At 40.5% G+C, this 13,667-nt stretch overlaps 1 protein-coding gene across 1 annotated transcript in view; it reads right to left on the reverse strand.

Moving 5' to 3' along the window:
* Positions 1–2,072: 2,072 nt before the first annotated feature.
* AP5M1 (adaptor related protein complex 5 subunit mu 1) overlaps positions 2,073–13,667 on the reverse strand; it is a 35,209-nt gene continuing 23,614 nt past the window's right edge. The window contains exons 2-9 of the mRNA XM_073585861.1: positions 12,634–12,734; positions 10,437–11,082; positions 7,238–7,465; positions 6,574–6,713; positions 5,785–5,870; positions 4,548–4,666; positions 3,331–3,427; positions 2,073–2,226 (exon numbers count right to left, since the gene is read on the reverse strand). Of these exons, the coding sequence (XP_073441962.1) occupies positions 2,144–2,226; positions 3,331–3,427; positions 4,548–4,666; positions 5,785–5,870; positions 6,574–6,713; positions 7,238–7,465; positions 10,437–11,082; positions 12,634–12,701 (1,467 nt within the window). The 5' untranslated portion in view covers positions 12,702–12,734 and the 3' untranslated portion in view covers positions 2,073–2,143. The remainder of the gene's footprint in view (positions 2,227–3,330; positions 3,428–4,547; positions 4,667–5,784; positions 5,871–6,573; positions 6,714–7,237; positions 7,466–10,436; positions 11,083–12,633; positions 12,735–13,667) is intronic.

The raw sequence follows: 13,667 nt of genomic DNA on the forward strand, positions 1-13,667 counted from the left end.
TTCCATATGCATGAGGACTCTTGTTCTGGGTAAGCCGCTGTACCTGTTCACTTTCTAAGGCAGCGTTTTACTGCAAAGGGGGTGGGTCTGTATATTTCTATAGCGGTCTCCCTTCCCTGACCATATATACCTGTAAGTGGCAGTCATTTCAGGTATTTTTCACCACCAATATTTTTTCACAGGATTTGAGGAGGGTATTCTCTGTTTCTTGTGACCTGGTACAATATGGGTAGACTGCTTTAGAAAATATTGATAAAAGTATTTTTGCTGTTATTAAGTATATCATCTCATATGCAGATCTCTCTTTCACCCCGTTTTACATTTAAATGTGATGGTATGCTGTTTATATAAAAATTGGCACATAATTTTCATTCTCTGGGCACATATGTCAATAGGGTATCGGCTACGGTTTTATTATAAACTGGTTGATTGCACAACTCATGTCACATGTGTGACTTTTTAGTTTTGTACTCAATAAAGTTGTTTGCTATATATAATATTATGTGGTGATCCCCTTTGTATGGCCTATCTTTTTTCTCCTTCCAATCAATAGAGCATTGCAATAGTCCAGGCAGGAGTGGATCAAGGCGACAGTCCGTTTTTTTTGTTTCCACGGGCAGATTTTAGAGATGTTCTTTAGGTGTAAGCGGCACGAGCGGGCAAGAGATTGTATATGGGCTGTGAAGGAGAGATTGGTGTCAAACACCCAGACAGCGCATCTGCTGTCGGGGTGTTATTGTGGTGCCACCCACTGAGAGGGAAATGTCAGATTTAGGGAGGTTAGTAGACAGCGGGAGCTGAACAAGTTCAGTTTTGGAGAGGTTGAGTTTCAGATATAGAGCGGACATGATGTTTGAGACTGGGGACAGTCACTGGCGTTCTGTAGTACAGCGGGGGTAAGATCAGGGGATGACATGTATAGTTGTGTGTCATTGGCATAAATTTGGTACTGAAAGCCAAATCTGCTGATGGTCTGTCCAATTGGGGCCGTGTAGAGAAAGAAGAGAAGTGGTCCAAGGACTGAGCCCTGAGGTACCCCGAAAGTGAGAGGAAGAGGAGATGTAATTCCAAGTAAGACCAAATTTGATGCAATTTTTGCAGGCCAAAAGCTGCAAATGCAGTCCAAGACGGGGTAAAAGACAATTTTTTTTGGCGTCAAATTCATAAATTGCGTGTGTGATTTTGAAGAAATTGGTGCTAAAAACACCAACTAATAATTTTAATTTATTTTTGATGATGTTTAATTGTTGATGTCAAGAGACTGGTGGGGGTAACAAAGCTGAGATTGCAAGAGCAGTGTCAGATAGGCAGACCAATCAGCGAGACTCCGATATATTGGCCAGGTCAGTATTCTTTGGCCCCTGGACCAGAAGCTTGTGACACTCTTACCGTCCGGGATCCCTGGAGCAGCTTTTGATTATCCGAGCTGATACAACGTCATCATTGCGATGTGATGCAAAGAGGACGTCGCGCCAGCCCTGGCTAACCAGAAGCCATGTCGGGAATCCTGCAAGGTAAGACATTCACAAATTAGAAGCCAAAGAATACGGACCTGGTGGATGGAAATGAAATGGGGTTGACATGTCAGGTTTGGTTTACTTAACCAAATCTCTGGTGAGACTGGGCTTATCTGCATTAATGTATGGAGATTTCATAGATGGTGACTATTCTCTGCGATGGTGTCCTTAGTCTAACACAGTTCTTTCTTTGACTGCTAAATATGATCAGTGATGCAAGAGACTGACGACCTAGAACACATTGGCTACTATAGAGGAGAACCCACTGTCCATAGAGCAGATGCAAAAAGTAAACTCTGAGCCAAAAAGTGGTCATGAAGTGAAGCCTACCAAAGGCACATATAATATGAATGTTACAAATGAGAAGTACTTGGACTCGAACATTGCACTCGACTCAGACATCGTGTCTCCACTATGAAAACAATCATTCCTGAAAGTTGAAAACCCTTCCTTTGGAGAAAGACTTGGTGGTCAGACACTGGTCACCATCTGGCAATGCAAAAATTCAATTGTGCAGCCTGTTAACTTTTACAGACATGATATGATGTAAATGAATGGGATTTAATGTTTATTTTATTATTATCCTTCCATTTTAAGTATTTACAGATACAATCATTGTGGGGCCATTAATCAAAGAACGATCTGGACATGACAGGTGCCGGAGCCTTGGAGTTCCAGATATAGTAATCTGCTGAGATCAGTTCCCGTGCTATAAAAACAAAAAGACAGTGTGAGATTAAACAGGTCATTCTTAAAGGGGGATAGTACCCTGGCCTCAACTACTGAAGGTGGCTCAAACAGCTAAAACTGTAGTGTCATTAGAAAATTACATAGAATTTTAATTAGGTTATTATAAACGTATTTTAAATTTTTTGTGATACTTTTTACTATACAGATAAAAAAATAAATCTTCAAATATTACATTATACACATTGACCAATAGACCAATCACAATAAACTTTCTGTTGTTTTCTATAGTTTGTCAGCTTTGCTGTACAGACTGGGAGGTAATCAGCAGAGTCATTTCAATGTCAAGAAAAAAAAACAAAACCAAAAACAAGTTCTCTCCTTTCCAAAGGATAGGGGATAACTGGCTGATCGCTGGAGGTCCAACCATAAGGACCCCAAGATCGTAGGTTTGCAGCTCTGCTCTGAATGGAGCAAAGGTGGACATGCTCAACCTCCGCTCCATTTGCTGTCCAAAGGAATGTTTGAAATAGCTGACTGCAGTCCGAGCATGCACACCTATGCCCCATTCAATACGTTATTCTGCAGAGCCCATATCGCAGGGGTTCCAGAGCCCCGATCTCAGGATCGCTGCAGGTTCTAGCGGACAGACCCCTTGTGATCAGCAAGTATCCCCTATTGCACAGAATGGGTATAACTTTTTTCTGGGGAATAACCCTTTAATGATTACTCTACTGTACTGCAGGTCGGATAATGTTATATACAGGTAATATACAGCCTCTGTATGCATCTATTTTCTGACTCACAGAAATGTATCCATTAATTTACTTCCATTGAGTTCAGCTGTCAAAGCAACAAATATCATGCTGCACGGTCTGCACAGACACAGGAACTGAATGCCTTTAATATGGCCACCCCCCCCCCTCCCGAAAAAAATTCTAAAAAAATAAAAAAAATCTCAATCTAATTAATAACAGTAAATTCAAAGACAAAACACATTCTGTACTTTCTGCAGTGGAAGCAAAAAGGTTATAAAAAAAAAAAATCTTGCTCATGCTCTTTGCTGACTTGCCTATTTGCACATAAAATGACGAACAATCCAGAGTTAATATAAAATGGCTCTTACAGGTCACAATTTTTGGCTTCGCCATTGAGAAGACTTGGATCGAGTGCTGGTCAGTGTAACATCCCGTCAGACTGTAGTCAGGAATTCTGTATAAAAGCTATGGACACGAACTTAAGAGTTAGCAGCCACAAACATTCAGATAAAGAATAAATCTTGTCTCCTACATTTTAGAAGTGTAGCCAACATTTCCTGGTTTTAAACCTTATTTATTTTACGTGATTATACAGCACCATCATATTCCACAGCGCTTTACAGACATTATCGGCATTGCCCCCTATGAGGCTCACAATCTACCTTCCCTATCCGTATGTCTTTGGAATGTGAGAGGAACACCAATGCATACACACGGAAGGATCACAAACTCCTTGCAGATGTTGTCCTTGATGGGATCGGAACCCAGGACCCCAGCGCTGCAAAGTAACAGTGCTAACCACTGAGCCACATTTTTATTATGAAGTCACATTTCCTTTGCTATGTTTTAGAACAACTGCCCCGGAAAAAACGAAGGAACTGTGGAAGAAGCTGTTTAATGCTAGAATTTTGGATTAGATGCAGACTGGCTTCTGTGTATTGAAAAAAACATAAAGTAAAAAAAAAAAATAACCAATTCCTATTTTAAAATGCATCATCTCAGAATCTACTGACACAGAAGCCATGCACACACAGGTGTACGGTCCCATTGACTTTTTATTGACCCCCGTGCAGCTCTCGACACTCACACGCGAGTGTTGTGCCTCTTGATTTGAGTCACCTGTTGCAATCTCAAAACTCGGCCCTCAACAGCGCTTTAAAAGGAGGCTAATTCGTATCATTTGAGGATAATTATAAACACACACTTTATTTTCTTTAACTTAAATGCAAGTATTTGGGACTAAAAATCATTTTTGCATTTGTGTTTCATTAAAAATTTTGCACCGTTTCCTTTCCACAGCTTCTGTGTGGTACTGACTGGCTGCAGAATGAGTTAACAGAGAATCCATCAGTGAGCTGATTATAACAGTCTGACGAGAGAGTTTGTAGTTTTTTCCGTCTTTTTCTGAGCTCCTCTCAGCTATTTGATCACTGCAGACCACATCAACGTTACATATGTTGGAAAACAAAAAGCATGTAAAAGCCAAAACGGTGCAAAATTTTTTATGAAACCCAATTGCAAAAATGATTTTTACCCCCGTGTAGATGCAATAAAAAGTGACCACGCCTTTAATTTCTTAACTCACTTTGACATAAGCTGTATTTCCAGCACAAATAGGATCCACTGGGTCGTTGGGATGTTTCTCCGAACTGAAAGTCACAGTTCCGGTTAGGGTAATCTCTAAAGATTTTGGAAACTTCTGGCCTGAATATTATTGCACAAAACAAAAAAAATAAATAAAAATTAAAAATGAACAATTTATATAGAAAGTAGCAAACCAATAAGCCCAATTAATATCCAAAATATCATTTATCGGACATTATTGTTTATTAAAATTCCCTATACAGGACACTTAAAGCGAAAGTGAGAAGTGACTGTAACAAGCCTCTTCTCTGGAGGAGCCGGCACATTCATGCATTACACAAAAAACCCATTTACGGAGTATTAATGGGGAACATGTAATGATTTTTTATTCCTGCGGAGGCGCTGTGTGGTATTTAAACACATTTCCAGGTTCGCTCACAGATAATTTATACAAATAATTAGTAAAAAATAAATAAATAAAATAAACATACAAACATATTGGTGGGAACAATTGAGAATATTCATCTCCTTTAATCTTGCCAGTTTAATAAAGTTTGTTTTTTTTTTTAAAGACTTAGAAAATTGGTTTTGGCTTGCTAAATGTGAGCGGGATTGTAAATGTTGAAAGAGTCAAAAAAAAAATAAATAAATGTAAACCATTTAGTCATGAAATATAAAAAGATGTATGTTTGCAACATAGATCTTACTTCTCAGTGGAAGTTCACATTTGTTCTGATTGCAAAGCCAGATTTGGACATTTTTTTCTAAACATTCCCTTGCTGCAGTTTTTTTTTTTTTTAACAACTTGCGCTTCACTCACCCTATCTGGGTCCAGTTCTGAGTTTCCACTGCTGATGTCAGATTAACAACGTTGCAGCTAATCAGTTAGCTACGCGGTTCATGCTGTCAACTCGGGTAGAGCAGCTGAGCTCACCGATTGGCTGCAGCACTGTTGACATGATGTCAGCCCTGCAGAAAATATCAGACACAGGAAGCAGCGTCAGAGACTCAATGTCGGACCTGGGGAGTATGAGTAAAGAACAGATTTCTTTAATTGATTTAAAACAAACTGCAGCCGGAGGAGGTGAATCTTCCAGAAAACCTCTTTAAATCAGGATTTTTTTTGTTAGCTTTGTGTATATTTTTCTTTACATTATATCCTGTATTTTGCACTAGAAATGAGCTGGATTACAAAGTTAAAGTATTATTAAAAAAAAACAAACAAAAAAAAAACTTACCTATCACCCAAACTAGAAGACTCTTTTCTTTTGACGACTCAAGCTGCCCATGGCTTATTCTGTAGTCAAAATGCTTTATCTGACCTCTGTAATACACAATGTCAGGGATAGGAGACAGAAGGACTGTAATGTAGTAACACTCGCTTCTTTATTATTCTATTTGTCCCAACTTCCCCATTTATGGCATTGATAAAAAAATAAATAACAGCAGAAAAATAAAAGTTGTACATTTTAATGACCCAAGTGCTGTGCCGTTTTGCACCTACCTATGCATAATGTAAGGTTTTAGTACTGAACGCATAACAGGTTTTGCCCTTGTTTTACATTATATATTTTGATTGAAATTAATAATATTTACTCTCAGAAAGACGGATGGGACACCCCCCCCCCAAAAAAAAAAAATCTATTGTTTTATAGTTCAATTGTTTCAGCCTTTGAATCAGGGATAGAGATGTATAGCTTCTCTTATGCCTACATGAAACAAAAAAAATAATAAAAAACCCTGCTAAATATTCTTTAAAATATATAATTAAAAATTCTCCACATTGCAAGAGGAATATCTTGATATAATTATTGAATTACGGTATTAAAATTGGGGAAAAAATAAAAAAAAGCACAAAGTTATTTGTGGATTGAGGAGTCTTTTTTTTTTTAAAAAAACAATTTCTGGAAATATTTTCAAATAATCAAAATAAATAAAAAAATATTCATATCTTTAAAAAAAAATATATAATTTTTTTCAGATTTCATAGCTTATAATGTCGATACGTGGAGATATTAAATGCTTACCTGTTGAAAAAGGGTATTTCTGCTTCACAGTAATCAAATCCATTTTTTACGCTCTCGTGAAGCTTTAGTTTAACGGATATCTGTGCTTGAGGTCCATCCTCTGACAATTTGTAAAAGCCTAAAATTGGTGGCACGGGTACCTGTAAAAAAATAAATAAATAAAAATAATAATGTAATTAAAATATTATTATTAACAAAAAAAATAAAAGGATTATACAACGTAAAATAATTTTAAAAAAATGCAAAAATAGAAAACTAAATACGAAAAGAATACAATAATAAAGTTATATATAGATTAAAAAAATACAGAAAAAAATGCAAAGTGAAATACAAAATAAAGTCAAATACATTATAAATATAAAATACTTAAAATAAAATTAAACATATAAAAAAAGACAAATACAAAGTAAAATACATAAAAATACAACATAGAATAGAAAATACAATAAAGTTAAATATTTTAGAAATAATACATAAATAAAATATAAAAATAATAAAAATTTAAATACATACAAAATTAAACTTAAAATGTGTAAAGCACAACGAATTTGTGTAGACCATCCAAAGTCACTATCAGAGGAACCATATGAAGTTGTATGTCTGGTAGCTCCTGCACCAATATATAGGAGTACTAATGTAAATTGAGAACTAATTCCCTATTTACCTGTGATGTGTAGTAACACAATTGGAACAAATCAAAAGGAGGAATGAATGGAAATTTGTACGGCCCGTTGAAAGCAGAATCGTCTGTCACAGCCACGCTGCTTGAGATCAGCATGGAAGAGTCAATGGAAGTCACACAGGGATGGACCAGGATATCCTGAAGGGGGGAGCCATTGGCAGGAAGATTCAAGCCGACTATTACATTTGGGCTGATTGTTTCCAAATTACACTTTGGGAAGAAAAAAAAAAAAAAAAAAAAAAATGATGACGTTAATTAGATCTGTTTAAATGCTCAAATCGAGGCTTTTAATCCACACGTCCACTTACTCAGCACAAGCTTCCAATGACCCCCTGTAGGAATTGTGCATTAAATCAATCAAATGTACCTTTTGCATAATAAAAAATAATAATAATGATTTACATAGGTCCGTACATGCTAATAAGTCCTTGAGCCACTTTAGGTTGACTGCAATCAAAGAGTCATTATTTTAGGTGGCGCTGAATACGTCGGTCCCTCGGAGCTAATGTCGCTTGTACAAAGATAAACAAAAGAGAAAACGGCAGGAGAAGAGCTGAAATGACTCGGGCTCCCACCACGTTCATTGACCACCACCTGCATAAACATCTGCCGGCCCTTCACCAGCTCCGCACTCACTGCCCACTGCACCGAGTTCTGAATGCCCTTAATACATTTCAGCTATGAGCAAACTGTGTAAACAGGCGACTGCAAAAGCCGGCGGGCGGCACTTGGGAACAGGGCGAACAATCGCTTCATTTGGGGGGCTTTTGTAGGTTAATCTGTTATTTTTAAGTGTCTGGCTACAACGTTACCAGAAGCTGCAAAAAAATGTTTTCTAGGACATTCCTTAGAAATAAAGATAAGTAAATAATAATAACAGGAGATTTTGTCAGGTGCTTTTTAATGTTGTTGCTTTTCTTAAAAAAAAAAAAAAAAAAAAAAGTCAAAAGGTCAAAAAATCAGTCCGTGCCATGTGCAGCCATATGCAACTGTGTACGGCGTGTAACAATGTTGTACCGTCATACCATGATGGCACACAGTACAAATATCAGGACGGTGCCCAGGGATCCACTCGAAACGGCAGCGTATTCCCATAGCGTTGGGATTTGTCAGAGTTTGGTAGAGCCCATCGGTGGCACCACAAGGGTTACTCTCAGCATCGCTAATGGTTAAAATTGAAAAGATCTTGTAAACTTTGCAATTTACTTTTTGTTCTAAATCCTCTCGGGTTCTCAAGAACGGAAGAATTTAACATTAAATTGCTAAATAAAAAAAAAGGAGGGGTGCCCGTCACCCCCCAAAATCCATTTAAAATGGGCCATGTAGTGTTGTATACCACCCGGACGTGCAGCAAGCAGCGTCAGAAGAAAGCATTCAGACAGTGCTCGCTCTAGGCAGCCAGTGCTGTCAATGAGGAGAGGCGGAAGGGCTCCAATATGCAAGTGAGGAGGCATAATGGTGCACCAAAATTTTGGCCATGTCATTGGTGCACCAAAGCCTCCTCATTTGCATATCAATTAAGTGCTTTTCCCAGGTTCTGCACCAGCAACAGGCACAGTGTTAGTGTGGTTGTTATAGGCGCCAAATGCCCTACAACACTATAGAGCCCATCTAACATGCATTTTGGGGTTGACTGTCTCCCTTTAAATTCTTCCCAGCATGTGCAGTTCATACAAGCTCATTTTAACAGGGCTTGTAAGTGCTGATCTAAAGCAAATTGTGCAATCTGGCTGGCTTCAGTCCCCCGGCGCTACTCTGATGCTGCAGAAACAAAGCTGCTCTCTGCTTGCAGCATCGGAGGGGGCACAGTTTGGGCCAACAGTGCGACCATACTTCAGGTCCAAACTGTCATTTTTCAGGAACGCATAGCCTTTGCCCAGCAAACAGGAAAGCAAGGAGCTTTTATATTGGCCAAGGTACTACACAATTGTTCTTTCCCTACACTATTTGCACACGGTCAGCAGCACATCCCCTTTAGATAAAGAGTTGTGCTGCCAACCAGGCCGATTTCAGCTGGTAGAAACGATCCCATGTAATGATTTTTCCGCTTGCTCACTGGTGGTTTTAATCACGTTTCCAATGATTGGCAGTGAGCAATGTGAATATCGAGAACGGGCAATGTTGTGGTTTGCCTCAGAGGAGTTTACAATGTGATTTTCCCATCTCGTGCACATTTGGAGGAGCTGCTGTCCTCTGTCACCCCAATACAGACAGCTGACACTCGCTTCTGAAAATCTCCCAGAGATCCTAACAATGGCTACAAAAGAAAATCACAGCACTTAATATGAGAAGAAATTATAAGAATAGCAAATCTAGTAGACGTCACTGACAATTACCCGACATGAGCACCGATAAGGTAATGGAGATCTCTGATCTGACTTCACACAAAACCACAATAAGGCAAAACCCATCAATCTGCCCCTATGGGGTGCACTCAAGAGTGCTGGGCAACCCGCCTGATCTAATAGTATGGTCTGCAAGCCGGCATGGTGCACTACACGTATCAGAGTGACCGACACCTTAGACAAGCTTGCTAGTGATGAGCGAGCGTGCTGGGATAAGGTGTTATATGAGCATACTCGTGTGCTAACCGAGTGTCTTCGGTGTGCTCGAATAATATGTCCGAGTCCCCGCCGCTCAATGACTCACGGCTGTTCTACAGCCGCAACACATGCAGGTATTGCCTGTTTGGTATGCAATCCCTGCATGTGTTACAGATGTCGAACAGCCGTGAGACATAGAGCGGCGAGGACTCGGACATATTATTCGAGCACACCGAAGACACTCGGTTAGCACCTCAGCATGCTCAGATAACACCTTACCCGAGCACGTTCACTCATCACTAATGCCATATTCACAATAAAAACTGATCCATGGGCCAAAAATGGATGATAATCAGATCTAGCAAAATGATTAAGAGCGGTATTATAAGAAGAAAAAAAAAACAGAAGTCTGAATGAATCCTTAGTGGGGACCATGAGCTAAGACAATCCAACAACTTGGAAATAAAAGCAAAAAACACTGACAACATCAGACACGTCTTATACTCAGATGTATAGAGGAATCCTGATACTGCCATTGTAGTCTGCAGCGCCAAATTTTGTGCAAAATTATTCAATCACCTGTAAAAGACACAAGAGTGTATATGTATGTACATGCCGTATAAAGTAAATGCTTTTACCTTGCAGGAGACGGTCCCGTACACCTGCCAGGTGTCGCTGTCGTCCTTCTTGTCATACTGTGTGGAATTCACTTTCTCCGTTATATGAACCTCAATTTGCGCTTTGCCCTTCTGTCTGCTGGTCCTCCACGCCGGACATTTATAAGACTGGTTGGCAGGTGTGGTACTTCCGCTATCGGGCAGTGCATGCAAGTTGGTGTCCACAGGAGAGCCCAGAGGACAGGCCTGGGTTACCAGGATGGGGAGCTGGGCAAATCTAGAGGAAACATCCGCCTCTGTATTGTGTCTGGAATTGACAAACTGCATAATTCCAGATAAAAGAGCGAACGCTTCGGAGATGCTGCTGATATTAATAAGCGATGGTGCAGGCATCAGGAGCTGCTCCACCAGAGGAACACATACGTAGATGAAGTCACTATTCTGAATGGCCAGGACGGGCCAGAGGTTTCCCTCTGAGAGCACCAGAGAGTGTACAGTGGTCTTACATATCTTCGCACAATTATCTCTGTACTCCACAAAGTTTTTATTCTCGTCCGTCAGTCCCAGTTCATGGAGTAATGCTTTTAAGAGGTCTGCATCTTCTGGGACATTGACATAGCTTGACCTGTTGAAGGCCCTGGCACGTTTCTCCACTGTAGGGTACCGTCTGCAGGACACAAAGATGTGGTCTTTAGGTAAAATATGGGATTTCAAGGAGTTATGTTTAGCCAAAACCAAAAAAACATAACATTTTATGAACCAGTTATCCTTGAAAATTAATTTTTAACGGGGTAGATTGAACTGGCTGAGAGCACAGTTCAGATGTGTAATGAGATGCTGCTGGTTCAAACAGTCAATCTTCTGGAGCGAACCGAAGCATGAAGCCATGACCCAGGAGCGTTGCGCTCCTGAAGATACAAATTGAGAAAACCTCTTTAAAAATAGTATTGATCATCATGTATAGATCGAAGGGACCTTTTCAGCCTCCTAGGATCCAGAGCCCGGGGGCAACTGCAACCACTACAGTTACGTCCCTGTTTCTGTAAGTAAGACACACAAGAAAAAGGAGGTAAAGCAACATCAGACCATTTTTTAATGACTGGGTGGAGGGCTTAGTGCGCACCCTACTACCTAGACCACCGAGGATGAGAACCTTGATTCCTCCATCACTCTAAAGAAGTCATCCTCTTTTTCATCATACCAGGGAAGAAAGGGAGCACTGATCGTCTTATAATGCAAGGTCTTGACCAACACAGAAGAAAGTATTCACCTCTCGGAACGCAAGAACATCAGGGAAGTGGACAATGACCCTTATATTACCCTAGACAAGAAGGAAAGCAAACTATGACCTCTCTACTAAGGCTGAGCAAAAAGATCTGCAGGACCCTGCTCAGGCAGCCATGTCAGCTGTCTGTAGCCGACGGACCTCCTACTACCTGTGGTATCACCAGCACCTCTTCTGATAAGATTAGTAGGTTCAGCTGTACAAGGAATGTGTGAGGTTGGGCTGAGTCTTTAAATCAGAAGGAGGAGGTTTGCAGGGCTCGAGTCTGACGACCAAAAACCACCAACGTGGCCAATGAACCAGGGTCCAGCAAATCTTTTTGCCCAACTCTACTCTTTATAGCTGCCATAAGGAACCATATCACATCTGTGTGGTCATTGGTGATGAACGAGCATGCTCAAGTACTAATAGAGCATCTTTGGCATGCTCTAATACCATGTTCGAGACCCCGCGGCTGTTTGACAGCCGCAACACGTTGGGATTCCCTGTTAGTTAGGCAATCTCTTCATGTGTTGCAGATGTCAAGCGGCCATGAGACATGCAGCCACGGGGACTCAAACATATTATTCGAGCATGCCAAAGATGCTCTATTAGCACTGGCTCATCAGTAATGGTCATGCATGCAATATCTAGATGGCTCAATCTACCAAAATTGAGCCACTCTTCCATCCATAGGGGGTCCTAAGAAGAGGGTAACCCAGGACTTTGTTATAAGACAATGCCTATACCTCCTCACTTGTCCAACACGGAAGCTGGCCATTAACCTTTTCACTACCTTATAACATTTAGAATAGCGAATATTAACACCTCCGCTGTCATAAGTCAACAGTGAAGTCTCCATTTTTTTTCTTATTTTCTGTTGCCTAACATTGAGGGGGGAGGGCCCTATAGTCCAAAAAAAAAAAAAAAAATGTAATTAAAAATTCTTATTACCGTGCGAATTTTACCTCTCCTTGCCCTCCAGGTCGGTGGTGTACGATCCATAGTCCGCGGACGGGCATTATTATTCTGTAATGTTGACTTCAAACTTGGACCTGTATAAATAATAACTAATTATAGAATGATTCAATTAAGTTAATTATTAAATCTATCAACCGTGATTATACATGTGATTTGTCAGAATATGTTTTCTCTATTGTAAACGGGAGACTTTTGTTTAACCCCCTTTATTTATTTTTTGGGGGGGAGAGGGGGTTTCCTAAACTATTCCCCAAATGATTGTTGCACAAAGTAATATTATCTCTACATATAATCCTGAAAGTGATGGAAGATTTGAAGGGTTATCCTCTGATTGCTAGGGGGGGAGGGGGAGACCAGTTTTACGCCCTAGTGATCCTTCGAGCTCTTCAGAACCCCATCTTGATCGGAGCAGGCACTCGACCTCCACTCCTGAAGGTTCTCCCGCATATTTGACATAAGGAAATAGATGTGGTCAGTATACTAGATTCTGCTTGTGCCTTGCGGACAGCACGCTTTCTTTTTGCGTCCAAGATTTTCCGGTCTTCAGCTGCACGTGCTCCTGAGGTGATCCTGCCTCGCCAACCTGGACGATTCCAGGGCAAGCTCTTCCCATTCATTGATGTTAACTTCCAGATTATTGAGGGCCACCTTAAGGCAGTCTTTATAACGCTTCTTCTGCCCTCCAACTGCTTGTTTTCCTTGGCACAGTTCTCCGTAAAGCAGATGTTTTGGTAGTCGGCTGTCAGACGTTCTGACCACATGTCCAGCCTACCTGGCTTGGGCTTTCAGGAGGAGAGTGTAAACGTGGCAGAGCCCGGTTTGTTCCAGAATTGCCATGTCCGGGACATTGTCTTGCCACCTAATGTGGAGAAGTCTGCGGAGGCAACTCATGTGAAAATTATTAAGCTGTTTAGCATGCCGGCTGTAGACTGTCCAGGTCTCACTAGCATAGAGAAGTGTGGTGAGGACCACCGCGCAGTAGACCTTCAGCTTGGTGGTACGGCTGA

The sequence above is a fragment of the Dendrobates tinctorius genome, unplaced genomic scaffold, assembly GCF_039654945.1.
Source record: "Dendrobates tinctorius isolate UK_male_01 unplaced genomic scaffold, ASM3965494v1 ptg000010l, whole genome shotgun sequence".
In the NCBI taxonomy this organism is placed as follows: domain Eukaryota; kingdom Metazoa; phylum Chordata; class Amphibia; order Anura; family Dendrobatidae; genus Dendrobates; species Dendrobates tinctorius.